The sequence below is a fragment of the Salmo salar genome, chromosome 12 (genome assembly GCF_965601325.2).
Source record: "Salmo salar chromosome 12, fSalSal1, whole genome shotgun sequence".
NCBI classification, from domain to species: Eukaryota; Metazoa; Chordata; class Actinopteri; order Salmoniformes; family Salmonidae; genus Salmo; species Salmo salar.
In genome coordinates this window covers 56,018,748-56,045,247 of record NC_138302.1, presented here as the reverse complement: position 1 = coordinate 56,045,247, position 26,500 = coordinate 56,018,748, and the positions used below count along the sequence as shown (strand labels likewise).

Below are 26,500 nucleotides of genomic sequence, written 5' to 3'. Positions count from 1 at the left end.
TTTTCCATCTGAGATAAGGAGGTGAATGATACAGCAGGCAGAGCAGGCATGTCTGTGGGCACCTGGTTCCTGAAGGACATGGGGTCGATGGGGTCCTCGGCAGCCAGGGAGATGCTGCTGAGGAGGATGAAGAGGAGAATGATATTGGTGAAGGCGGTGGCGTTGATGATGCGGTGGCACAGCTTACGGATCCTGGAGGGGGACACCATTTACATCACAGGAATTGAACTGCAGACACTGTTATACAGAGTGACTGACAGCCAAGCAAGGAGGCTAAAACAACCACATAATGCCAACATCATAATGCATTCATCGTAATCCATTCATTATCACCACCATCATCGGTACATTTTTCATTTTGGTCATTTAGCAGATGCTCTTATCCAGAGTGACTTACAGCCAGTGCATTCAATTATAAGGCAGATAAACAACAACATATCACAGTCTTAGCAAGTACATCATCACCATCACCATAATCATCATTACTTGTTATCAGAGCTAAAGATATAGAAGGAGCTGGCCTCTGGAATAGGCACCACCTCCTCCTTCAGCTGCAGGTCTGCCATTGGCCGTGGCCTCGGGGTGTCAGGGATATCAGGCTCCTCCTCCTCATCATCACCTGGATGAAAGAAAGGACAGGAAACGTGACACGTTCTAAATTCGGAGTTCTCTGAGATCCAGATTCGATTGACATGAATGTGCCCAGAGGTGTGTGAGCGAACGGGGTTTACCAGGGAAGTCAGCAGGAGGGAAGGGGTCCTTGATTTCGTTCACGTTGGACTCAAACTCGTCCACTCTCAGCTGTGACATAAACAAGCATTTTGGTTAGAGTTGGGCCTGGGTTCAAATCCCACCGGTTATACTGACGCCAAACGTGGGGCGGGTTTCTCCGTGAAATGTCCAGTGGTGTGTATTCATGGATGCCAAGGGAAGCCAGGCTTCCCCAAGTATTTGACCAATAAAAATACAAATGATAAAATCATTTATATTATGTCCTTCTCCGTGTTTTCATAATTTTATGTGCACCACTGATAAGAGAATTATCTAATAAAGGTAAATGAATCAATAATCCATTATTAATTAGTAGTTATGTAGCATGGATAATGAATAATTAAGGTACTGAATGGTTAGTCCCATAAGGTCTAGTAGAGGGCCGGGACAAAATGTGTGTGTGTGTGTGTTTTAAGCAGGGGTGTTTTAGCAGGGAGATAAGAGAACAGTAGACCTCTGTTTTACCCGACCTAGAAACTTGGAGAGACTTTGGAGAAAACCGGGAGGTATCTCCAAGGTTTCTCTAATCTCGGGGGAAAGGAACAGGCAGCGCTGGATAGTGATTAACGGTTGTGAGAAATCCGGGGAGTGAAACATACATCTAATATTTGTGTGTATGTATGTGCGTAGGTTAACTACGGTTTGTGTGGAGGAGTGTGCGTAAATGAGGAGCCTGGTATATAATGATGTTTTGTTATTTGGACCTCAGAACGTTCTCTGAATAAAGCCGTATGAACCTTTTGCAGAAAGCTGAGTCCTTGGCTAATTATTAACCCAGTGTCTTACAAACCCTGGGGATTAATCAAGGCTTATTGATTGCTAATTATTATCATTAAGATATAAATTTCCATTAACAGCCACCCTATGAGGCTCCCAATCACGGCCGGTTGTGATACAGCCTGGATATAGGCTTGTTGATTTGATGATGTTTGAATGTTAAAGTGTAAATGGAGCTGGAATATCAGAGGCAGTGCTCCTGTTGTCTTTGTGCTGATTTGCGGTAACTCTGTGGTTCTAAATCAGTCGTTGTTTAGTAAACTGTCGAAAACTTTAACTTGCTTGATCATGCTGCAGGTGATATAGCTGTTTGTTTCGTGCAATATTTGCTTTGTGGACTTCACTGGACAGATGTTGCTCTCCAGTTTTGTGATGAAACAAACGTATGTGTAGTTGAATTTATTCCGCTACAGTGTGACTGTTGTCTTTTTGTTGTCACAGCCTTATTGTATACCACGGTGACATATGAACAAATGGGTTATAGAGCAAACAACACAATTATCACAATATGGCTTTTTTTACTGGCTTGGCTTCCTCTGTGATTTTACCCCCGCACCGCTACAGGAAATATCTGACCTTGGCTGTGGTTGGGATGCCCTCTATTTTGGCTCTCTCCGCTGCAAGCTTCTTGGCCAGGAGGGCTTTCTCCTCTGTGGCCTTGTCAGGCATGTTCGCCCTGAGCAGCTTCTTGCGTTTCTTTTCCTCAGACTTCTCCTTCTGGGCCATGGTCAGACTCTCAGCCTCTGCCAGGTTGTCCACAGCAATGGCCAGGAACACATTCAGCAGGATGTCTAAGCGCTAGGGGTCAAAGTTCATTACGGCAGGAAATGGAAGAGAGACACTAATGTACCCAAGGACAGCATTTAAGTCTGATTTCTGTCTGAGAGAGGTGTTGGACAGTACACACACACACACACACACACACACAGAGGATACAGTTTCCGCAGACGAAGAGGATGATGAAGTAGATGCTGACGAGGATCCCGGGCATGGTGGGACCGCCATGCGCCATGATGCCATCATACATCACAGAGTTCCAGTCCTCCCCCGTCAAGATCTGACAGAGAGCGAGAGGCAGGGAAGGAACACACTCAGGCTCCCACTGACAAATGACCGGCCTGCTTTTCCACAGCAAATGAAACAAAAAGCAAGTGCTGATGTCCAACATTTTCCTGTCACACGTGTACATATGCTCCTTCATCTTGTTAGTGTGATAAATCTGTTTAAAAATAACGAATAAAACGGTATTTCCTCGCCCACCTGGAAGACACTGATGAGAGCTTGGGGGAAGCTGTCGAAGGTGCTGCGGGGTTTGGGCACATTGGGGAAGTTGAACTTCCCCCCGAACACCTGCATGCCCAGCAGAGAGAAGATGACGATGAAGAGGAAGAGGAGGAGGAGCAGGCAGGCGATGGAGGGGGTTGAGTTCAGCAGGGACACCACCAGATTACTGAGAGACGTCCAGTACCTGAAGCACACACACACACACACACACACACACACACACACACACACACACACACACACACACACACACACACACACACACACACACACACACACACACACACACACACACACACACACACACACACACACACACACACACACACACACACACACACACACACACACACACACACACACACAGAGAGAGAGAGAGAGAGTAAGTGCTATGCACTTCCTGTGAAGCTACAAGGGGTTGGGGATGTAAGATACAATCAATTAATCAATAAACCTATCAATTAATTGGACCAATCCTGGACCTGGAGAGTCGTGGTGTGTGCAGGCTTTTAATGAAGTCCACCACAAACACACCTGAAAGCCTAATGCAGCCTAATGTAAAGTCTTACTTGGTTACTTTGAGCAGCCTAAGTAGTCGAATGCAGCGCAGCACAGAGATCCCCATGACGGTCATGACGTCCATGCGGACCAGGATGAGTTCCAGAATCCCGGTGGAGACCACGAAGCAGTCGAAGCGGTTGAACAGAGACATGAAGTATTGCTGGAGACCCAGGGCGTACATCTTCATAAACATCTCAATGGCGAACAGAGACAGCAGCACCTTGTTGGCCGTGTCTGGGAGGGGGAAGGGAGGGGGGGGGGGGGGTAGACATGGGGTAGAGAGAGAGAGGTCTGCATGTGTTAGCCATGGCGTAGACAAGAGCCTTGTTAGATGCTGGGATTGTGTGTCTATGGGTTGGCTATAGACATGGTACTGTAGACCCCGACCTTGCCACTCGGTGAGTTGCTGGGTCTGCTGGTGGTGTTCAGTAGCGATGGCCAGCGTGTTCAGAAACACCAGAAGGATCACCCACCAGTAGAACATACGGGACTTCACATACACAAGACACTTACGCCGGAAGAAAATGTTCCATTTACGAGCCAGCTTGCTGAACAGAGCCAGTGAGAGACGAGGGAGAGGAGGAGGAAGAGACAGGATGTTAGGAGGAGGTCTGTCAGACTTTAGTTTTATCAAAACACCCGAGTGTTGTCCCGGTCAGAGGCCGGTGTAGGTGTGTACTTACTAGTAGTACATGATTTTTTGCATGGTGTCCATGTCCTTTAGGCTCCCTGCCTCCGATTCTCCATCCTCCAGTGTTAGCAGGCCTGGGGACAAGAGACACTGGTGTCAGCAGGTTGACTTTTATTGTCATTAGATTGTACTGGAAGCAGAACTGAGAGATTTCCCCTTAGATAATTGAGCTGCAATGTCAGAATTGTCTATATTGTAAAAATTCATGAAAATAACCAATATCTAAGGTTAGGGTGAGGCATTAGGGTTAACAGTGTGGTTAAGGTTAGGGTCAAGGTTAGGGTCAGGGTCAGGTTTAAAAAAATATATATATGACTTTGTGGCTGTGCCAGCTAGTGACCGCTCTGCAGAGCTGCTACCAGAACAAGATTCATGACATAAAATGCCAACCTGCAGGACGTTTGCAACGGGCTGACTCCTATTGTACTCCTCCCTCTATTCTATTGTGAGTTGGTGATAGGCTTAGGAAGCCAGAAGTACCCTGTCCCTCCCCGTCGGCGTCCATGACTTCGGCCTGTGTGATCCACTCCATGTAGCCCTTCAGATCCTCATCCAGCTGCTGGGTCTCCCTCATCTCTGTGTACTCTCCACGCGCCTTACCCTTCTCTCGCTCCTTAGTGAATTCACTGACGGAGGGGAAAGAGACATAGAGAAAATATGAAAGTGAGAGAGATGTATGTGTGTGTGTGCGTGTCCTCTTACCCACTGAGCACGCCCAGAACCAGGTTGAGTACGAAGAAGGAGCCAACCAAGATGAGCGTCAGAAAGTACATCCACGGCCACTCCATACCGATGGCATCATTCACCTGAGGAGAGAGAGAGAGGGAGAGAGAGAGAAGGAGTGGAAGGAGAGGAGAGAGAGGGGGGGATATAGAGAAAGACAGAGACAAAGTGAGGGGGAGAAAGAGAGAGAGAGGGAGAGCGAGAGGGAGAGCGAGAGCGAGAGAGCGAGAGAGTGAAAGAGAGAGAGAAAGAAAGAGACCAAATTGAGACTCTGCATGCAGAATTCTGCAAAAAATATCCTCCATGTACAATGTAAAACACCAAATAATGCATGTAGAGCAGATATAGGTCGATACCCACTAATTATCAAAATCCAGAAAAGAGCGGTTCAATTCTACAACCACCTAAAAGGAAGTGATTCCCAAACCTTCCATAACAAAACCACCACCTACAGAGAGATGAACCTGGAGTCCCCTAAGCAAGCTGGTCCTGGGGCTCTGTTCACAAACACAAACAGACCCCACAGAGCCCCAGGACAGCAACACAATTAGACACAACAAAATCATGACAAAAAATAAATAAATACTTGACACATTGGAAAGAATGAACAAAAACAACTGAGCAAACTACAATGCTATTTGGTCCTAAACAGAGAGTACACAGTGGCAGAGCACATGACTACTGTGACTGCCCCAAAATTAAGGAAAGCTTTGACTTTGTACAGACTCAGTGAGCATAGCCTTGCTATTGAGAAAGGCTGCCGTTGGCAGACCTGGCTCTCAAGAGAAGACAGGCTATGTGCACATTGCCCACAAAATGAGGTGAAAACTGAGCTGCACTTCCTAACCTCCTGCCAAATGTATGACCATATTAGAGACACATATTTCCCTCAGATTACACAGACCCGCAAATAATTCCCCTCCAAAAATGTTTAAACTTCCATAACTATTGGGTGAAATACCACAGTGTGCAATCACAGCAGCAAGATGTGTGACCTGTTACCACAAGCAAAGAGCAACAAGTGAAGAACAAACACCATTGCAAATACATCCCAAATGTATATTTATTTTCCCTTTTGTACATTAACTATTTGCACATCATTACAACACTGTATATAGACATAATATGACATTTGAAATGTCTTTATTCTTTTGGAAATTTGTGAGTGTAATGTTTACTGTTAATTTTTTTACTGCTTATTTCACTTTTGTTTATTATCTATTTCACTTGCTTTGGCAATGTAAACATATGTTTCCCATACCAATAAAGCCCCTGAAATGGAATTGAAATTGAAAAGAAGAGAGTGTGAAAGAGAGAGAGAGGGGGGGGGGGGGGGGGGGGGTGGATGGATGGATGGATGGATGGAAGGAGAAACAGACGGATAATGAGACCGAGTGAGAGTACAGGTATGGGCTACATTAACTGGGGTGTAGTACATAATGCAACAGGATGAAGCGGTACAGTAATATTAAGGTATAGGGGTGATGTAACAGTACCCAGTAGAGCACGTCGGTCCAGCCCTGGGTAGTGATGCACTGGTAGACAGTGAGCATAGCGAAGCCCAGGTTGTCAAAGTGTGTGATGCCGTTGTTGGGTCCGGCCCATCCCGCCCTACACTCTGTCCCGTTGATGGTGCAGCGCCGACCATTACCGGCCTGGGCACACGGAGATGCCTTCTCATTCTCCACTGTGGCTATGATATCTGCAGGACAAGGGGGAGAAGATATAGGCAGGGTGTGTGTGTGTGTGTGTGTGTGTGTGTGTGTGTGTGTGTGTGTGTGTGTGTGTGTGCGCGCGCGCGCATGTGGGTGTGTGCGCAATTGTGGGAAAAGTACCCAATTGTCATACTTGAGTAAAAGTAAAGATACCTTAATAGAAAATGAAAGTGAAAGTGAAAGTCACCCAGTAAAATACTATTTGATAAAAATTCTAAAAGTATTTGGTTTTAAATATACTTAAGTATCAAAAGTAAATGTAATTGCTAAAATGTACTTAAGTATCAAAAGTAAAAGCACAAGTATGAATCATTTTAAATTCCTTATGTTAAGCAAAGCAGACGGCCACATTTTCTAGTTCTTATTTATTTACGGATAGCCAGTAGCAGCCTCCATCTCTCAGACATCATTTACAAATGAACCATGTGTGTTTAGTGAGTCCGCCAGATCAGAAGCAGTAGGGATGACCAGGGATGTTCTCTTGATGAGTGTGTGAATTAGACAATTTTCCTGTCCTGCTAAGCATTCGAAATGTAACGAGAACTTTACGGTGTAAAAAGTACATTATTTTCTTTAGGAACGTAGTAAAGTAAAAGGAAAAGTTGTCAAAAATGTAAATAGCAAAGTAAAGTACAGATACCCTAAAAAACTACTTAAGTTTTTTTTTCTTAAGTACTTTACACCACTGTGTGTGTGTGTGTGTGTGTGTGTGTGTGTGTGTGTGTGTGTGTGTGTGTGTGTGTGTGTGTGTGTGTGTTTCCTACTTGTGCCTGTGTAATAGCAGGTTTTATGCATCTTGCACTTGAACAGCTCCAGTCCGACGATGGCGTAGATGGTGACCATGAAGAAGACCAGCAGGGAGATGTGGAACAGAGGTAGCATGGATTTCAGGATGGAGTTCATCACCACCTGCAGGCCTGCAGGGGAAGAGCAGACACATTGTAAACATCAGTGGACCTAGTAGTCCGGTAGTAGACAACCATTTTCAGTTACTGTACCACCAACTGAATTTTCTCTTTCCTTGAGTACCCCTGAAGTACCCCCTCGTGCATTTTACCAGAGTCTCATTTTTCATGAGTCTTCTCAAGTACCCCCAATTTCCCCTAGTGGTCCTAGTACCCCTGGTTGGGAACCACTGTAGTAGTTGACCAATATAACTAGATCAAACTGCAAACTAACCGCAATGAACCAAATGATATTGTATTTGACACTAGCAATGTTGTTGAAGGTAAGTGTTCTCAGAATATGGTTGTGGTGAAGTGAGTGCTAGGCTCCTCTTACCACAAATGAGCTATCTGCTTCCCGCCAATTTGAGCGCATTCACTGTTTTGCCCTTTGTTTTTTAAATGCTTAGAAATTCCCATATAGATATATCACCAGTAATGATTTCCCAGTAATCTAAAACGTTAGCGTTTGGTTATATTGGTAATTTCTGTCCCTTCATGAAATATATGATCACATTAACTTACCGTTCAAATTCCTCGGGAGTAGACATATTGTTTGTAGAGCTTATACAAACAAAGCTACACTTGTGAGAAATATGTTTTGGTTTATTTAATATAAATAGGACATGTTAAGCTTGATTCAGAGGCTATTTATTTTGTCATTCTACACGTTAACCTGAATTGCCTTCTGCTGATTTCCTGTCCTTATGACTGCTACAGGGTTCCTATTGTACAGTGGTCCTTACTGGGGACTCCAGAGACCAGCCTGAGGGGCCGGAGCACCCTGAATGCCCTGAGGGCCTTCATGTCGAAGCCTCCTCCCTTGTCCCCTGGTTGAGCCTCCACACCACTGATATAGGTGATGAAGTCCCCGATGACTGCAAACAGCCTGGAGAGGAAGAGGAGAGGGAGAAGGAGAGGGAGAGGGGAGGGGGAGGGAGAGGGAGAGGGGAGGGAGAGGGAGAGGAGAGGGGAGGGGAGGGAGAGGGGAGGGAGAGGGGAGGGGAGGGAGAGGGGAGGGAGAGGGGAGGAGAAGAGAGGAAGGGAGTAGAGTAGTCACAGAAGAGTTATAGCATGACAGAACATGACAGAACATGACAGAGCATGACAGAGCATGACAGAGCATGACAGAGCATGACAGAGCATGACAGAGCACGACAGAGCATGACAGAGCATGACAGAGCACGACAGAGCACGACAGAGCATGACAGAACATGACAGAACATGACAGAACATGACAGGGCATGACAGAACATGACAGAGCATGACAGAACATGACAGAGCATGACAGAACATGACAGATCATAACAGAACATTTTCATCTCTTCCCTACTTACCCCACAGACACACAGACAAAATCCAGTATGTTCCAACAGTTCCGCAGATACGCGTTCTCGTGAAATAGAAATCCATAGGCTATTATCTTTAGAAAGCACTCTATGGAGAAGACGATGAGGAAGATGTACTCCAGACTTTCCTGTGAAACAACGATAAAGGCTTGTTAGGGTATCATGAGGTACTAACTACAGTACTACAGTACCCATAATGAATATGTGCAATGGAGTATAATTCATTGATTCTGCTTGGTGACCAAGTCTCCAAACACGTTATAGCTAGTTGTAAGAGTTTAGGAGTCGATGGCACAACAACCATTTTAAGTATATTAATTTTAAACGAAACTTGAAATATGGAGTTATTTAGAGTATTTACAAGAGTTACACTGACTAAGTTGATCCTGCTTGGTAAATCCATCAGCTCAGTAGTTCCCTGGTGTTCTGTGTCTCTCCTCCTCTCCCATTACCGGCCAGGCATCCAGAGAACGGCCCCACTAATTAACACCTGGGCACCTCAGAGCTGAGGTCCCTAAGATGGCACCCACTCACTCATCGCCCTGTCTGTTAACTTGCAAGAAATATACTGTTTGTATACTGTTGTACTCCACAATGCAAATTAACTTAAACTTGAACTTGAAACGTGATTTTGAGCACGGACAAGCGATAAATAGGAAAACAAATAGGCATAAGTCGGTGATGATGGATAGATACTGGTGCAAGTGGCCATGGGTAACATGAAATGCTATGTCCTATTTGATGCTTGATTACTTAATAGGGTAGGACTATTCAGATCCCCGGAGAAAGGGCATGTGCAGGGAGTTTTATACCGTCAATAACAGTGTTGTTAATAAAGTTTCAAAGTGCTGTACTGCTTGTAGCACAGTGAACCTAAATGACATTGGGTTAGATTCTGGCCTGTCATGGACATTCCTATAGCGCAATTTATAGTATGTATCTTTAGGTTTCCAACACACACACACACACACACACAAACACACACACACACACACACACACCCACACACACACACACACACACACACACACACACACACACACACACACACACACACACACACACACACACCACACACACACACACACACACACACACACACACACACACACACACACACACACACACACACACACAATCATTGTAAAGCCATAGTCTTCTTGTTGCTTTGACAAAGTCATTTCTGAAGATTATTATTTATTTCATGTGATTTGTGATTCATTTACTTCTGTCCCCCATTTTAAGGTCAACCCTGCTGTGTGAACTAAACTCTCATTTTAATATGGTGTAATTATTCCTTCTTAAATATTTTTTTGAAAGAAAACATTGAACATAGCCAAATCATAGTGTAAAAGCAGGTGAGATGGTTCTACTCTTTTTGCCTATTTCTGGTGGAAAACTGAGATAGGCTAGAAATGTGTTAACAATTTCATTTTTTTTTTTGTGAAGCTTGCATTCAGTTGCCACTCCCTGTTGCACAAAACAAGCTTCTATTCCCACTGTCACAAGGCTGATTTGAGATGAAATCTTCAACCCTGTTACAGTCAACCCTGTTACAGTCAACCCTGTTACTTTATTTGGCACTTTATAGGTACTTTTTTTATTTAACCTGTTGAGATGGGAAAACGTGATATTATATTATATTAAGTTGAACATGTGCTCTTTATGACAGAATGTTAAAATTAGGTCAATTCAAACTTTTTTTTACCATGTTATACACACGTCTCATAAGGCACCGAATCGGTGGAACGACCCCTCTATCTTTATCTCCGGATTGGGGTCATTCAGATCCAGAAATATCTGTCTACCCGTTTGTAATATGGGCAGTTTGTGGTTGATTTCATGATCCTTCCCAGAGAGTGTTACAAAACTCAAAGTGAGCAGCGCCATCAGAGTTGGACAGCAGTTAGTTCCATGTGGCCAGTCTGGCATCTGGCCCACAAAAACAAACCAGGTCAACTTTCTAGCCACCTGCTGCTGGATCAGATATCAAACTGGATTACACCAAACATCCAGGCCTTTGTGCCCATCAAAAGTCAAGGTGACTACACTAGGCTCCAGATCCCAGTCTGCTTGATTTATGAACTGTGCTCATACAACAGAACAGTGACCAGTTAGCAGCAGGACCATGAAATAATCAGGTCATTCACCGCCATGATCGAGGTATGAATACAGTGCTCACTACACATTCAGACACGTATGTACACTCACACATGTTCTGTGTTTTCATGGACAGACGAGGAGGCTTCATGAGGAAAACTCAAGGTTACTTGAGAAACCCGGTTTTCTGAGAATATGAGGGAGATGTCTCACTATGGGATTCGCTGGATAGTCGCATCACTACCGAAGAACCAATCCCACAACGTCTGTCGGCGGCAGACAGGTCGCATGACGAATGAGGTGAGCCCCTCCCTCTTTATAAGGTGCCACTCGCCCCACCCTCTGGCCAGTCTCAAGCATGTCTCTCTTCCTTGCACTCTTGTGAGCAGGGACATGAGGTGAGACGTCGCACTCGTACTCTCAAAGATCCGGGGTTACGCAAGTAACCTTGAGTTCACTTTCAAATACTTGATTCTATGTATCACTATGGGGTACGGCCAACTACCTTATCACAGACAAGCTCTTCGAAGTCAGGGTCAGACGTTATCACCCCTCAGAGGCTCCGACACTGAGGACAGTACGCACCAAAGGTGCAGCGACATCCAGTCGGTAACACCTCATAAATATACGCGGGGTGGCCCAACATGCTGAGGTGGCCCAACATGCTGCATCACAAATCTCCTGTACTGAGATGCCTTTGAACAGTGCCCAAGAGGTAACCATACATCTGGTGGAATGAGCCCTCAGGCCCTCTCGTGGCTGCAAACCCTTGCTATTATGAGCCAGTAAAATGGCCTCCACTATCCAATGGAATAGCTGTTGACGAGAGAGGGGCCTGCCCTTGCAGGAAGGTGCCCAGGTTAAAAAAATAGTTGATTGCTCTTTCGTAATGCTCTCAATCTATTCAAGTAAATGCGCAAAGCGCATACTGGACACTAACAGTGCTTCCTCCGCAGAAGAGAAGGGTGGCAGGTGGAAGGCCAAGAGCTCTAAGGTGAGGCAATTATAAGTATTGCTCACTTTAGATATAAAGGCGGGGTTAGGTAACAAAGTCACCTTGTGAAAACCAGTGGTGTAAAGTACTTAACTAAAAATACTTTGAAGTACTACTTAAGTCGTTTTTTAGGGTATCTGTACTTTACTTTACTATTTTATATTTTGCCAACTTTCATTTTTACTTCACTACATTGCTAAAGAAAATAATGTACTTTTTACTCCATAAATGTTCCCTGACACCCAAAAGTACTCGTTACATTTTGACAGGAAAATGGTCCAATTCACACACTTATCAAGAGAGCATCACTGGTCATCCCTACTGCCTCTGATCTGGCGGACTCACTAAACACAAATGCTTCGTTTGTAAATTATGTCTGAGTGTTGGAGTGTGCCCCTGGTTATCCTTCAATAAAAAAACAATATGAAAATTGTGCCATCTGATTTGCTTAATATAAGGAATTTGTATGGTTTAAAATTTTACTTTTGATACGTAAGTACATTTGAGCAATTCCATTTACTTTTGATAATTAAGTATATTTAAAACCAAATACTTTTAGACTTTCATTTTTACTTTAATCATTTTCTATTAAATTAAGGTATCTTTACTTTTACTCCAGTATGAAGGTCCTGTTACAGTGAGCGTGTAGAAGGTACTCTGGCACTCTGGATAGTCTCACTGACTCTGAGCGGCAAGCCTGTCGCATTCAGATTCATGGGCCAGGGCCAAAGGGCCAGGGTTTCTGGTTGAGGGTGGTAAATATCTCCATTAGCTTGGAGAAGAAGCAGAGCTTCCCTGGCCATCAAGGGTCTACCAAGATGAGGGATAAGCCTTGTTCCCTCACTCTGACTAGAGTAGGGAGTATCAGGCCTAGAGGAGGAAAGGCGTAGAGCATCACCCTTAGCCAAGGGTATGCCAGCGCGTCCACCCCTAGAAGTGAGTCTCCTGCCAGCGCAAAGAACGAGTCGTATCGTCGTCCAGCTTGACACCTAGGTATTCTATTCTCTGTGTTGGCAGTTCTTTTCTGGTTGAATTTGAACCCTAGGGAAGCCGTGTCCTGTACTGCTTGCTCCTGTGTCGTGAAGCAAAGGAGGTAATTGTCTATGGAGGCTTAGACTGAGTCCTCTGATTCTCGGGGGGTGCTAGAGCCCCCTCCACACACTTGCTGAACGTCTGGGGAGCTAGCGCTAGCCCGAAGGGGCCATCGAGGTATTTGTTGGCTTTACCCTGGGTCACACTTTATTTGGATAGTCCGGATAGTCTATAATGTAGATGCTCTACAGATGGTCAAACTGTTGGTAAGCAACTGCTTACTAAGGTTACAATTAGGGTTAGGGTCAGGTTTAGAATACGGGTTAGGGTAAGGGTTAAGTTTAAGGTTAAGATTAGGGTAAGGGTTAAGTTTAGGTTTAGGATAAGGTTTAAGGTTAGAGTTAGGGTGAGGTTTAAAATACAGGTTAGGGTAAGGGTTAAGTTTAAGGTTAGGATTAGGGTAAGGGTTAAGTTTAGATTTAGATTTAGGATAAGGTTTAAGGTTAGGGTTAGGGTTAGGGTTAGTAGATAGTTTAAATATTACTGATTGTCTGTAGATAGTCTGTAGAGCATCTACAGATGAACTATCTAAATAAAGTGTTACCGAGCCCTGAAAGGCAAACCTGAGAAACCCTTCTGTCTGCTGACAGAATACTTATGTGAAAATAAGCGTCTTGTAGGTCGACTGAAGTGAACCAGTTGCATTGAGGAATGGAGCGAGGCAGAATGTTGAGCGAGATGAGTCTTCACTTGCTACTGAATGGAGAATTAAATTTGAAAAAGGGTGGCTTCATAGCGAACTGCAGTCTGTACCCCTTTAACTGCGGACAAGACCCTGGGCTGGACAGCGTATTTTGCAGTTCCCTGCTCTTGCAGCGAGTTGCCCACAAGTTAGACTCTTGCTCACCAGTGTTGATGAAGCACCCTCTGGTGGCTTCATGGCGAGGCGCCCTTTTGTTGTATTTTTGCTCTGTGCCCTTGGCGAGCTGGATTGAGCGGAGAGCTGTGGCAAGGAGGGCACTTGGTGGTTGAGTGCAATCCCTTCGTCTTCCCTATGAGTGGACGCATAGGAATGAGCCGTTGCACGGGGTATAGGGTTTTAGGAGCACAGATGTGCTTCTCCCCCATAGTGATGTGGGGGGAAAGTCTGTGCTCCACCTGAGAGGGAACAGGCCAGGACATGGTATGAACTGTTGGCTGTCCCTCTCTACCGCTGGAGCCAGTGTGCTGCCCGCTCCCTGCCACGAGGCCACGGCTTGTGAAAGGGTAGACCGTGTAGCCACGGTACCCGGATCTGCAGGACAGGCAGAAGTTGAAGGCTTCGCCCTCTTTCTTTCAATGTTCGCACTTCTGCTGCATGGCGGTGATAGCCGGCCAAAACCGTTCCTTAGGCTCAATCAGAGCATCAGGGAAATCTGCTTTCTCCTTGTCCAACAAGATGGACAATTTTAACCATAGGGCTCTCTCCTCCGACACAGCGAAACTCATGGCACTCCCACAGCCTTCTATGGTGAATCTGGAGGCCCGGAGGTTAAGGTCTGCTACAACACAGATCTCCTCCCAGAAGTTGGAGTTGGCTGTGCCAATGGCTAGTAGATTGCCAATCTCAAATCATTCTGATAAGCCATCAGTATGGCCATAACGTTCAACGCCCGTACTGAACGTGCCGTCAACACGTACACCTTCTGGAAGATGGAGGCAGAAAAGCACTCCGTGTTTCCAGGAAGAGTAGTGCCAGACAATGCCGAGGTATGGATGGCTCAACCACCGGTTGAGCCATGCATACCTTGGGCTTGCTAAAACCCAGCTTCTCCTTGCCCTTCATGTTCATTCCGACTAAGTGTCTGGTGAGTACCTTGCAAGACAGGGTTTTGACCCAGTTGCGTTTGCCTTCCACCTGCTGGGAGGAGTTGTTTCCCTGAGACGGTGTCAGAAAGGAGCCTCCTCCCATTGAGCCAGTCCACCTCCTATTGAGCCAGTCCCTTTCGCGCCCTAGGGGATGCAGGCCACTCAATATTGAGCCTGGTCGCTGCCCGCCTGCAGGTGTCGATGAGCCGGAAATTTTTTGTCTGGGAAAAGATGCTTTGCTTAGGGTGCTAGAGGGCCTTGCGATGTCCCCTCCCCCTTCCCAACTGCTAGGACTTCAAAACCATCCATAACCTCAGCCCAGGAGGGTTGGGGTTGAGAGTTAGCCTTATTGCCCCCAGGCTGTGAGGGAGAACAGTCTGTTTAAGGCAGGTCTTAGGCATCTTCCTACAACGTACACAGGACTCAGGGTTAGTGAGTGCTGCTTTGCCATGCTCAACCACCAAGCAGTTGATACACAAGGAGTGTGTATCCTTGACTGCAATCATGGCCCTGCATGGACACGGTGTGCGGTGCTTTGGCAGCGGCCCTGCTCAGGCAGCAGGTTACATCACTCAGAGAAGAAAACAAAAAGTTTGTAAACTCGGGTTAAGAGAGTGCTAGCTGTGTGTAGCTGCGAAGCTAGTTTTAGCTAGCTAGTGTTCACCTAACACGAAGAAAAGCGTGTTGCAGCATAGTCTGTTGGTGACCACAAGCGTGGCAGTCTCTTGACCGCCACGCTTGTGAGGCTGGATTGGTCCGTTTAGTCAACACAAAACGAGTGAACACAGGTTGAGCTAAACGAGAGAGGAGAGCTAGCCATTTTTACCCTTGCAGGTAGAAAAGCTAGTGGTGCTTAGCTGGCCTTGCAGCGAGCTAGCTGGATTAGCTAGGCCTTGTGGCTTGCGCAAGCCAAGTCTCAGTAGCTAGCCATGTGACGCTGGCTGCAACCGGATAATTAGAATTCTATTCTAAGCAAAAACGTTCCTTTCGGTCAGTACTCAACACAAAGGGCGAGAGCTGAGGTCCTACGTTTGGCAGCGTAACCTCGCAGTTCACCTGAGAACAGTTAAGCAAGAAGACAGGGGTCAAGTCGTGCTGAGGAGAGCTTCAGAGAGCGTAGGGATCTTCGCAAGGAAGAAAGTGAGAATGACCAGAGGGTGGGGCGAGTGGCACCTTATAAAGAGGGAGGGGCTCACCTCATTCGCCACTTGACCTGTCTATTTCCGACAGCAAATCCCATAGTGAGACATCAAAACAAGTATTTGAAGTAGAACTCTGCTTCTCAACCTAAATGAATTAAACCACAACTAGCAGTATTACGATCTCCATCACTTTCAATCCATATGAGATGGTGTGTATTGGGTCCAGACTCACCAGGTTGCTGTTGGTGTTATTGCTGTCCTCCTCAGGCATGGGCAGGAACACAGCCAGGGCCACACAGTTGGCAAAGATGGTCAGCAGGATGATGATCTCAAACGGTCTGAAGGGGAACGCTCAGGAAAGGTTCAAGCGACATTGTACACATCCAGCAGATTACAGAACTGCAGGGTGTAGGAAATAATCTAATTTTAAAATATACCATTAGATACTGTGTGGGGTATTTTCCTTTCTTACTCAAACACTGATGTTACTTAACCAAACGATATGGATGGATATGGATGGATATGGATAGCTATTCCACCATTCAATGCCTACAGGAAGTACACATGGATCTCAGTGAGATATTTCAACCTCACCCACCTATTAGACGATGTTCACTATCTAAATAACCATAAGGTGCATGGTTTAACATGCCACTGTAGACTTCATGTGACAGGAAACTAGCGCTCGTGCTAGTTTTGTATCAGTTACAGGATAACTATTGTTACAGAGTAACCATAACTAGCAATCTTGGCCATGCATCTGAATCACAAAATGTCAAACACGTCAATAAAGTGAGTCTCTTTCAGTTTAACTAATGTACAGGGTGTGGAACCCCTCAATAGGGACTTCCCCATATAGCCAAGGGTATCGAAAACACACTGGAAGACATTTGAGGCCAACAATGGGTCAGTTAGAAGATAATCGGATCTATTTATGTAGGCACCTGTGGTAAAGATGGTGGCGAGTTCAAATATCTGGATCCATTCAGTACAGCACATTCAAAAGGTCAATGCTGTGCAATGTTGCACTCCTGGGTGCGTAATAGTACAAAGCTTTAATCAGGGTAATACCATGGATAATCAACTACAACTTCATAGGGGGTGGCAGGTAGCCTAGTGGTTAGAGTGTTGGGCCAGTAACCGAAAGGTTGCTAGATCGAATCCTTGAGCTGACAAGGTAAAAATCTGTCGTTCTGCCCCTGAACAAGGCAGTTGACCCACTGTTCCTAGGCCGTCATTGTAAATAACAATTTGTTCTTAGCTGACTTGCCTAGTTAAATAAAACAAATATTATAGTCATCATGCTGTTCCCCACTCAGACTGCAGTACCCAATTCCACCACCAGTCTGTGTCTGAGGCAGCATTCTCTTAGCTTAGCGCGTCTGTTTTTAGGCTGTGATGTGGGAGGACAGCTGTCCGTCCGTCCCCAGGAATATCATCACACCGCCGCTTTAACAAACTCATATTTTACATGTCAAAAAATGTCCATCAACAGCTTCCCTGGATTATAACAACATCTCAGTGAATCATTACTGCAGCCACAGTCATTACTCACTACCAAAACAGAACTGTAACCTTGGATTCTATGGCACGCACACGGTTAAATTGTGATTCTGAGCTGTGGTGGATTTGTCCTCGAGACAATTTGCATTTGCAAGATGATTCTAACAGAAATGTACTCTGTTGTGTTCCTGTCACCACCCAATATGGGTCGTCTCCGCACTACCCTAATGCTACTGCATGTTGTTCTGAAACCCGGAGTTATCGACCTGTTGCTCTGATGCTCAAGCCACTCTACAGTTCAGCATGTCTGCATATTGGACCGGACCACCATAAAATGTAAGGGCTGTGTCCCATGGTTATAACGTGTGTGTTGTACTGTAATGTGTGAGCGTATCAGAGTGGTTATAACTCTACGGCTATACATAGATATGGTCCAACCGTCTGTCACCTTATTCAATACAAGACAATAGGAGAGTCAACGGGAGGTGCTTTATAAAGGGTTGACTCATCACGAAGGCAGCCATTCCTCAGATCCCTGAAGCAGTTGTTCCCAGACGCTCTGCTGCTACCACCCATTCAAAACAAGTCAAATCAAATTAAATTGCATTTGACGAATACAACAGCTGTAGGTAGACCTTACAGTGAAATGCTTACTTACAAGCCCTTAACCAACAATGCAGTTTAAAGAAAAAGACGTGTTAAGTAAAAAATAACATTTAAGAAACAATTCATTAAAGAGCAGCAGTAAAATAACATTAGCGAGGCTATATACATGTGGTACCGGTACAGAGTTAATGTGCGGGGACACCGGTTAGTCGAGGTAATGAGGTAATATGTACATGTAGGTTGAGTTAATATAACTATGCATAGATAATAAACATAGTAGCAGCAGCCTAAAAGGGGGGGGGCAATGAAAATAGTCTAGGTAGCTATTTGATTAGCTGATCAAATACCTCTCTGTCATACACCAAAAACACAAATCCTTAACTCTCTAACAACCCAGTTGCTATCCATGACCTCAATAGAAACTGGGCTTGGGGCACGATGTGGGAAACACTGCTGGGTTGCAATGACCATTAATACAAGACCAAATGTATCAATGTCATAAACAATCATTTGCTATACTGCCAATCCACAGACAGGCTTCACTATCTGGCCATGTTAGACATTTATGGTATGAACGCACTGTGCTTCCATTATTTCTAACAGCTTGACCATGCTTCCTGGTTTAAAAGACAATGGCCAAACTCTTCTTATCTAGCCTGTTTGTGCTGTGTTGACAAGGCAGCTCAAACAGATCTGGGACCAAGCTACTTCATTTCTACACACAACTCTGAGCAATGTTATCTAGTGACAACCGTTTCCTGTTCCCACACCCTCCTGACCTCTAACCCCTGACCCTTGACCCCTGACCCCTAAAGGATACTTCCATTCCACAATGTTGATGGCAGCTTTGCGGAAGGGGTTCTTTAGTGTGAGGAAGAAGAGGGAGCGTGTGGGCCGAGGGTTTCCCCCCGTGGCCAGGAGCTTCTTCAGCTTCTCCTTCTGCTTCCTCTTCAGAGTTTCCTCGTCCATAATGTAGGACTGCAGGTTAGGCTCGCCGCCACTCTCCGCCATCTTGGCTCTACCTGGGGAATTTGGAGGAAGTGAAGATGGTCGCTAGAATGGCCTCTTCAGCCAGCCAGCTATTGTACCCCCAACTTGACCTGGTCGTCCAGATACTGGCCCAAGTGAAGATGGTTGCTTTCAGTGCTGTATTCCACCAGGTCAGCTAGCAATTCACCTGCTCAACTAGTCCAGGTCCAACTAGTCCTCTTCATAACCTGCTGGGTAGGCACTCATTTCTTCCACAACACTCCTCTCTCCTCTCTGTTGTCTATATCTCCCTGTACTCTTTCTCGGTCATTCCCCCTCTCTCTCTCCCTTTCTGAGATGACAGACCTGTGCCTGTGTATTGGTTGGAGGAACAGTTGGTCAGCGGAGAGAATAAATATAGACAATGAGTGTCATTCTGGGGAGGGGGGGGGCACATTTACCAAGAGTGAAGGTTAAGGCAGCGTAAGGCATATACTATCTTGTTGTCGGCCCTATAGTAGTATCGTGTCATTGGGTAACAGGGTTGGAGTAATGTCCTGTCATTGGTTGTAACACTGAGTCCCCCGACATTGGTTGTGCTATTTGACTTTCAATCATTTTTTATTGGCCTTCACAGACACGATGGCTACTACAATGCCCGACGGAGTTGGAGTGTCTCCTCATTGGTTGACCTAACCCTTCACGACCTCTGACATGTATGTTTGGGAGCAGAGTTAACACCATGGAATGGAGTCGATGGTGGGAAACGTGTCTGTGAATTATTGCCAGTGAGATCTGTGTCAACAGTTGGTGACTCTTATGATGAAACAAATACTATTTATGGTATCAATTTGTGCTCTATCCTGCCTAATGCTTTGTGTTATATAACAGGGTTTGTGAAAGGCTTTGTATTCATAGAACCCAAACACAGCAACCAAACATTAATGATAGGCCCCAGGTATGAGGATTAAGCACAATTATGGTGAACTACAGTTTTACTACAAATTAGACTAACTAGATTAACACCATTATGAATACTGTCTAACCCCACAAAACAATTGCATCCAAATATCAGTTGTCCCATTGTAGAATCTGTTTCTTTTCCAAAAACTGTATTCGTGAAAAGTTGTGACTTAATATCACCTGAAATTTCCAAAAGATGTCATGCGCTGTAATACAATTAACTACAGTTTGTTTTGGGAAATACCATTTTTTTTTATAACAATAACGTGTTGCTACAATAGTCAGTTTCTCATTTTGAAACACAATAAACATTGCGTACTTGAATTCATCCCAATTAACACATTTGGTTCCTTGGAAGTTGTGGAAAAGTATGTTTTTAGTTTCACATTGGTTGTAGGAACTGAACGTTTTTTAAACGTTCTGAGAACAGAAGTGAACATTTTGACTGTTCTGGGAATGTTTCTTTTTTAGGTTGCAGAGAGGTTCTGAGAACATTTTACTCTGGTTCCTTGAAATTTTTCCTGGGAGGTTTTATTAACGCTCTGAGAACTGAAATTATTGGTTATTTTGAGGTTTTTGAATAACTTCCTTAAAACTTTCACTGAAAGTCTTTTAATAACACTGCTATCTTATTTTGGGTTAACTTCTTGAAATCCAAGCACAATTAGGACACATGGAAATTCCTTTCCTTAGGCATTAATCATGCAAACATATTTATTATAAAAAAAAAATATTTAGTGAGATTCAAACCTATAATCTTCTCTTCTCTATTCATGGAATTAGTCTACTGCGCCACCAGGATGGAGCTAGCATGCCATGTTTTTTATGCATACAAGGCTGTTTATTTTAGTCTGTTCAAACAGACCCCATTCCAAAGGAAAAAAAGCACTCAATAAGATCAGGTGTGGCCAATTAGTGGGCGCAGCCAACACACCTGAACACACTTAACAGGATAGTGGATAGAGAGAGTTTTGTTGAGGCCGAGAATGGAATGTATATGTTCTCAGCATCAAATGTTTTTTTGTGTTTTTTTTTATGGAAAGTTTTCTTCTATTTAAAGTCACGTTCTCAAATTGTTCCGAGAACGTGACTTTAAATAGAACCATGAGGAAACCTGTAAGAAACGTTATGCTGAAGTACTGAAATTCAAACAGAAGAACATTGTTTCTTAAGAACATTATTTGAGAACATTCCTAATGTCAAACCAGTTAGAGAACATTCCAAGATAATTACCAACATTTAAATGAAATGTAACCCTGTTTGACCATTTCGGAAACTTTCTTTTAAAGTAATGAAATACTACGATTTTTTTTAATCAAGTTCCTTAAATTAGCGGAGACTATTCCAAAGCCAAACAACTATGCACCATTCCCAAAAGGTTGATGGAAGGTTGTGTGCAAAATAACCATAGGACAACCACGGTCTCACCAAGCTCTAAAAACTTAGAGCTGTTCTCAGAACGTTATGTGCTAGCTGGGATTGCTTTCTGAGTTTCAGGTGTTAATCTTCAAATCTGAAGTGTTCATGACATCTTCTTTAACATAATCAGCTTCTGAAAGTGGTTTGGTAAAACATTTTAGTGGCAAAAAAACAAGACACATTGACAATACATAACATAGTATCTACTGAAAAATCTTAAATTATATATCTTTGTGCTCAGGGTTTGATGTTTCGTGAGCAGTCCTTGGAGAGAGGGAAGTCCTACCTCAATCCACAAATGTCTAGCCACAGTCTTGCTCACAAACTACACTACCCACAATCATCTAGGTCCCAGAGCCCGCTGACTCCTCACAGTCTATCCCCGCGGAGGAAGAGGAGGAGTCTGAGAGAGAGCGAGGTGACCCCCCATTGCTGTGGTCCGAGTCCTCCGTCCTACAGTGGGCAGAACTGGGGCTGTGGCACACCTGTCCCCCCTCATACCCCTCTCTGCCCTTCCCCTGCCCCTCCACCAGTCCCTGCAGGTATTTAATATAATTAATTGCTGCCCTCAGTGTCTCCACTTTACTGAGCCTCTTCTCACTGGCAGCCCCTGGCAGGTGGTCCCTCAGCTTGGCATAACCCTGGTTCACACACTTCACCCTCTGACGCTCCCGCTCGTTACGCTTCTGGATGAACGCTGGCTCGAAAGGGCACTCGTACACCCCAAAGTGCCCGTGGTGGAATGGGGACAAGTAAGGGAGGAGATTGGGGCCTCCAGGGCCCCGGAACGAGGCTTCATAGAGGCCTCCAGGGTCCATTGTGGTGGGGTAGAGGAGGAAGGGCACTGTGTGGGCCAGAGGGTCAGAGCCAGAGTGGAGGTGGTCGGAGTGGGTGTTTGGGCGGTTCTCAGAGTAGCCACTAGAGGGAGACAGACCATACGGCAGGCTGCTGCCTCTGTTTAGGTAGGTGGGCCGCTGGTCTACGAAGGGGTGGGAGAAGACAGCACTCATGGTGATGGTGCAGACAGAGAGAGAGAGACTCTTAAGACAAATGGATGGATAAGGGATCGGAGCAGCGAGTGAGTTGTAACTTTCCTCCACTTGTGGCATCCAGTTTTCTGTTGAACTTGTTGGCCTCAAGTAGAAGGAGAAACAAGGTGGAGCTTCATCATCAAACACTCTCCTCTTGTAGATCTGTGGAAGTGAATTAAGACCGGATGAAAGGTTAGAACTTAGTTAAATGAGCCGCCCTAATCAAACACAGGAGGTTTTGAAGATAATAAGGACTGTTGCATGTATTTAAAGATGCAATGAGGCCATATACACTTCAGAGGTAAGGGATTAGATAGCTGCACTTTGTGCTAAGAAACCAAAGGAAGATCTTTACCGTAACCTGAAAATCAGAGCATTTGCAATCACACTGAAAGTATGCAAATCCAAGACTACTATCTGGCTTTATTGTAGGAGAGAGTGGGGTAAGTTGAGTCAAAGGGTTAGTTGAGCCACCCCTTGTTTCAAGGAAACCATACACAAAATGTATCATGTGACCAAATATTTAGGATGAGGTCATCATTTCATGGAGTCTGTGAAGGAAGAAACCACATGAAAAAAAGTGGTAAGCAAGTTAGGTAAACAATTTTTTAACTTAAATGATTTATTGTGTTATAGGTTTCATGATGCTTGTATCTAAACCAAAGTAGATTGCTTTATATATCAGCTGGAGTCTCTATAAGCTACAATATGAGGTCCTAAACAGAGCATGAAGTGCATCCTTGTAGCTGTGTGGGCTAATATAGTCAAAATGTTTGCCTTAGGATAAGGTGAGCCAATGGCCATGGGGTAAATTGAGCCAATGGCCACCATACCCCATATAAATTATGATTAGATTTGGTCCGTTTTATGCATAATATGCATAGTATGCCTGCAATGTGTCATGCATATGAACTCAAGATAGTGCATTTCTATTGTTACAGAGCAGACATCATCATGCCCCGTGTATAGAAACGTAAAGCAAGCAGGGCTCTAGCCGTGCTTGAAGTTCTTGAGAGAGCAGTCAAGGAAGGGAGAAAAGGGAATAAGTCTATTTGAGCAGCAACAAGGGATGGAAAACATCGACTGAATAACCAGGTTTCCATCCAACCTTTTTATGCGAGTAAAGTACATGCTGGATAAAACATTTCACGACAGGCTTGATGGACACAGCAAATTTGTCGGTAAACTTTACAAATGTCGACAAAACAAAATACGCTAAACAAGGTGGGATTTTTTTGCCTCTCTAAAATTAATTATGCGAGCAATCTTTTCCTGGAGGCAGAACTGAGCGATTACCACGTAGATAGGTCAACTGCAAAGTCAAAATGGCTATTGTTGTAGGACTAAAAAGTCCTGAAAACGATTTAAGGTTAGGGTTAGGTATTTGGCTTAGCAGTGTGGTTAAGCTTAGGGTCAAGGTTAGGGTCAGGTTTAAAAATCAGATCTTATGTGCCAGCTAGTGCAGAGCTGCCTCCAGAACAAGATTCATGACTAAAAACGCTGAAGAACTTCTTGCTCTTTTCCAATAAATATTGAGGGTCTTATTCTGATGACATAATGATTGTAGCTTGGCTGCCATTAGACAAATAAAAATTCTTGCTCTTTTGTCCATAATAATCTCATAATCCAGGCTACACCCATACTGTAGGAGCAAGCTGTTGGTGAGCATGCAAAGACCAATCCAGAGTGGCCACATTAGCGTTATAAAGCAACATTGTTCGTGACAAAGTCATCAGTAGAGTTGAAAATGCATTTAAGTTGTATTTTTTTTGTTCAGTACATGGAAATTTAACAGCAAAAGTTATTTGTATGTTCACTACCACATCACGCACAGCCTTATATCCGCAACAAGTCAATCTGGTGTGAAAATGTTCATATTGTTTTAATGCATATTTTTGAATTAGGTGCATGAAAATCTGTCGCCAATTGGATGGAACCCTAGATAGTGAAACTGAATAGGCACATTGACAAAAAACAAAATGAACATGTAGCTGTGCGAAAGAGAGGCTATGATAGAGTAGCAGAGGCCCACAAGGGTTTAGCTGATGATATGGAGTCTGAGCTTGCTAATTATATCAAGAATCTCGCAGACCAGTTTCATGGGCTTAGTACGAATTGGCACATGTAAACACCATCCTTGTCCCAGATTACTGGTCAAGAAATGGAAGAGATATTGAACAGAGAGATCTATATCGGAATGTAGGCATACATTTAAAATATACAGTATGCCACACCCCAATACCATAAATTAACCTTTGACCTACTAGCATCATCACCCCACTGTCACAGAACACCATAGCCCACTTACCACAAGGCGGCTCAATATACCCTGTCCCTAACTAAGTCGTGCCAAGATATCACTTTCCTTCGACAAGCTATGTTTTCAAAAATGTTATGTTTACATGAATTCTGATTATTTCCAGGGATACACAACATCCTGAAATATATGTAGATATCGTTGTTGGAAGGAATGCTATATTTCGCTTGATGTAGTGATGCTGAATGTAAGAAATGGCTCAACATACCCCACTCTCCCCTACTTATACTTTATTTTCAATCAAAAGTCAATTGATCTGAGAAGCAACAGAGAGAGAAATAGAGAGAGAGAGAGAGAGATGAGGAATTCCCCTCTCTTTAAGCCAGTGTTGGGTTTCCCAAAGACAGTTTGGAACGTCTGCCAAAACCACTTAAGCATTTGAAGGTGAGAGTTATTGTATATAACTTTGACAGTTGTATATGTCTTTTGAAGTGAAAATTAACACACACAGACCCATAGACACAAACACAGACACACACACCACCATCGGCATGCTGTGTCCTTGTGCTTGGGGAAAAACTACCCCAGAGTGAAGTAAAGATGAGGAATCATGTATGATGAGCTTGTCTTTGCATTCAAAGTATTAGGACTTAGCTAGAATATATACACAGTAATACATGCATAGTTATAATGCCTTACTATTCACAGGTACAACGGCATGAATATCTATAGGACTTTAGATGATCTATCTATACTATCTATATTCTACTATCTATTTTATATTACCTATACTCTACACATTATCAAAGAACCTAACACAAGAGATCATATTAAATATTAAAGCATCATGTACAATGTAGACGATGATGTCCATTGAATTTTTACATTGGTTTTTACATTGGCTATAACCTAATGACAGAAAATATTGAACAAATCCTTTATATTTACTGTAGATATTCACTGTGTGGCCTGGCCACACAAAATACATCTTCACCCCGCATTATTTACATGTCACATGTCCCAGTTCATGGAATTTATTTGCATAGAATCATATGTACTCCAGAAAGTCAAATGTGTTTTCTCCATTGCGGATGTCTTCATTCGACTCTCTCCATCTTACCTTCAGACGAACAGGTGATAGTCAGGGTCCTCCACATTTAGTAACAGGCCTCCAGGTGCTCAGGGGGAGACAGGCAGGACCCTACCCAGCCTGGGGTGCTCTGTCTGGGGTGAGGACCTCGGTGTGGTTCCTCTCAGGTGTTCTGTGGTGGTGTGGTCGATAGTGGTGTCCTCTGTAGCAGTGTGTCAGGTGGGAGGTGGATCCCAGCTATTACCTACTCTCACCCCTGGACGCCCCACCCACAAAGAGATGGGTGGGAGATCAACTGAGACGAAGATATTGTTTTTGGCTTAAAGAAGTATCGCAGGTGTGGTATTTTATAAATACACCCACTCCCAGTGGCGATTAGATTGTTTAATGATAGTTTAACATCAATGAGAAGCCCGACCTTACTGCGTTAAGTTGTGTCAAGTCAGACTTCACTGATCTCTTAGACAGGTTAATCCAGCGTTTCCTAAACTCAGTCCCAGGGACGCCAAAGGGTGCATGTTTTGGTTTTTGCCCTAACACTAGACAGCTGACTCAAATCATCAAAGCTTGATCATTAGTTGATGATTTTAATCAGCTGTGTAGTGCTGGGGGGGGGGCGTGGACAGAGTTTGGGAAAAGCTGGGTTAATAAGTATGTCACAGCATTCTTCTATTATTATCTTCTATTATTAATGCAGTGAGCATTGTCTAAAAAAATCTGTTGTTCATTCA

General features: G+C 44.2%; 2 protein-coding genes across 2 annotated transcripts in view; both read right to left on the bottom strand.

Moving 5' to 3' along the window:
- LOC106565294 (dihydropyridine-sensitive L-type skeletal muscle calcium channel subunit alpha-1) overlaps positions 1-19,380 on the bottom strand; it is a 38,303-nt gene extending 18,923 nt beyond the window's left edge. The window contains exons 1-17 of the mRNA XM_045692011.2: positions 18,861-19,380; positions 16,164-16,269; positions 8,804-8,943; positions 8,213-8,355; positions 7,287-7,439; positions 6,304-6,509; positions 4,787-4,890; positions 4,565-4,710; positions 4,077-4,158; positions 3,781-3,941; positions 3,402-3,627; positions 2,809-3,016; positions 2,485-2,605; positions 2,125-2,339; positions 732-801; positions 487-619; positions 63-192 (exon numbers count right to left, since the gene is read on the bottom strand). Of these exons, the coding sequence (XP_045547967.2) occupies positions 63-192; positions 487-619; positions 732-801; positions 2,125-2,339; positions 2,485-2,605; positions 2,809-3,016; positions 3,402-3,627; positions 3,781-3,941; positions 4,077-4,158; positions 4,565-4,710; positions 4,787-4,890; positions 6,304-6,509; positions 7,287-7,439; positions 8,213-8,355; positions 8,804-8,943; positions 16,164-16,269; positions 18,861-19,051 (2,535 nt within the window). The 5' untranslated portion in view covers positions 19,052-19,380. The remainder of the gene's footprint in view (positions 1-62; positions 193-486; positions 620-731; positions 802-2,124; positions 2,340-2,484; positions 2,606-2,808; positions 3,017-3,401; positions 3,628-3,780; positions 3,942-4,076; positions 4,159-4,564; positions 4,711-4,786; positions 4,891-6,303; positions 6,510-7,286; positions 7,440-8,212; positions 8,356-8,803; positions 8,944-16,163; positions 16,270-18,860) is intronic.
- Positions 19,381-20,703: 1,323 nt separating this feature from the next.
- LOC106565312 (uncharacterized) lies at positions 20,704-26,258 on the bottom strand. The gene is made up of 2 exons (XM_014132258.3): positions 25,800-26,258; positions 20,704-22,584 (listed from the first exon to the last, which is right to left on the bottom strand). Exon 2 carries the CDS (start codon positions 22,498-22,500, stop codon positions 21,736-21,738), a length of 765 nt encoding a protein of 254 aa, XP_013987733.1. The 5' UTR covers positions 22,501-22,584; positions 25,800-26,258; the 3' UTR covers positions 20,704-21,735.
- Positions 26,259-26,500: the final 242 nt, after the last annotated feature.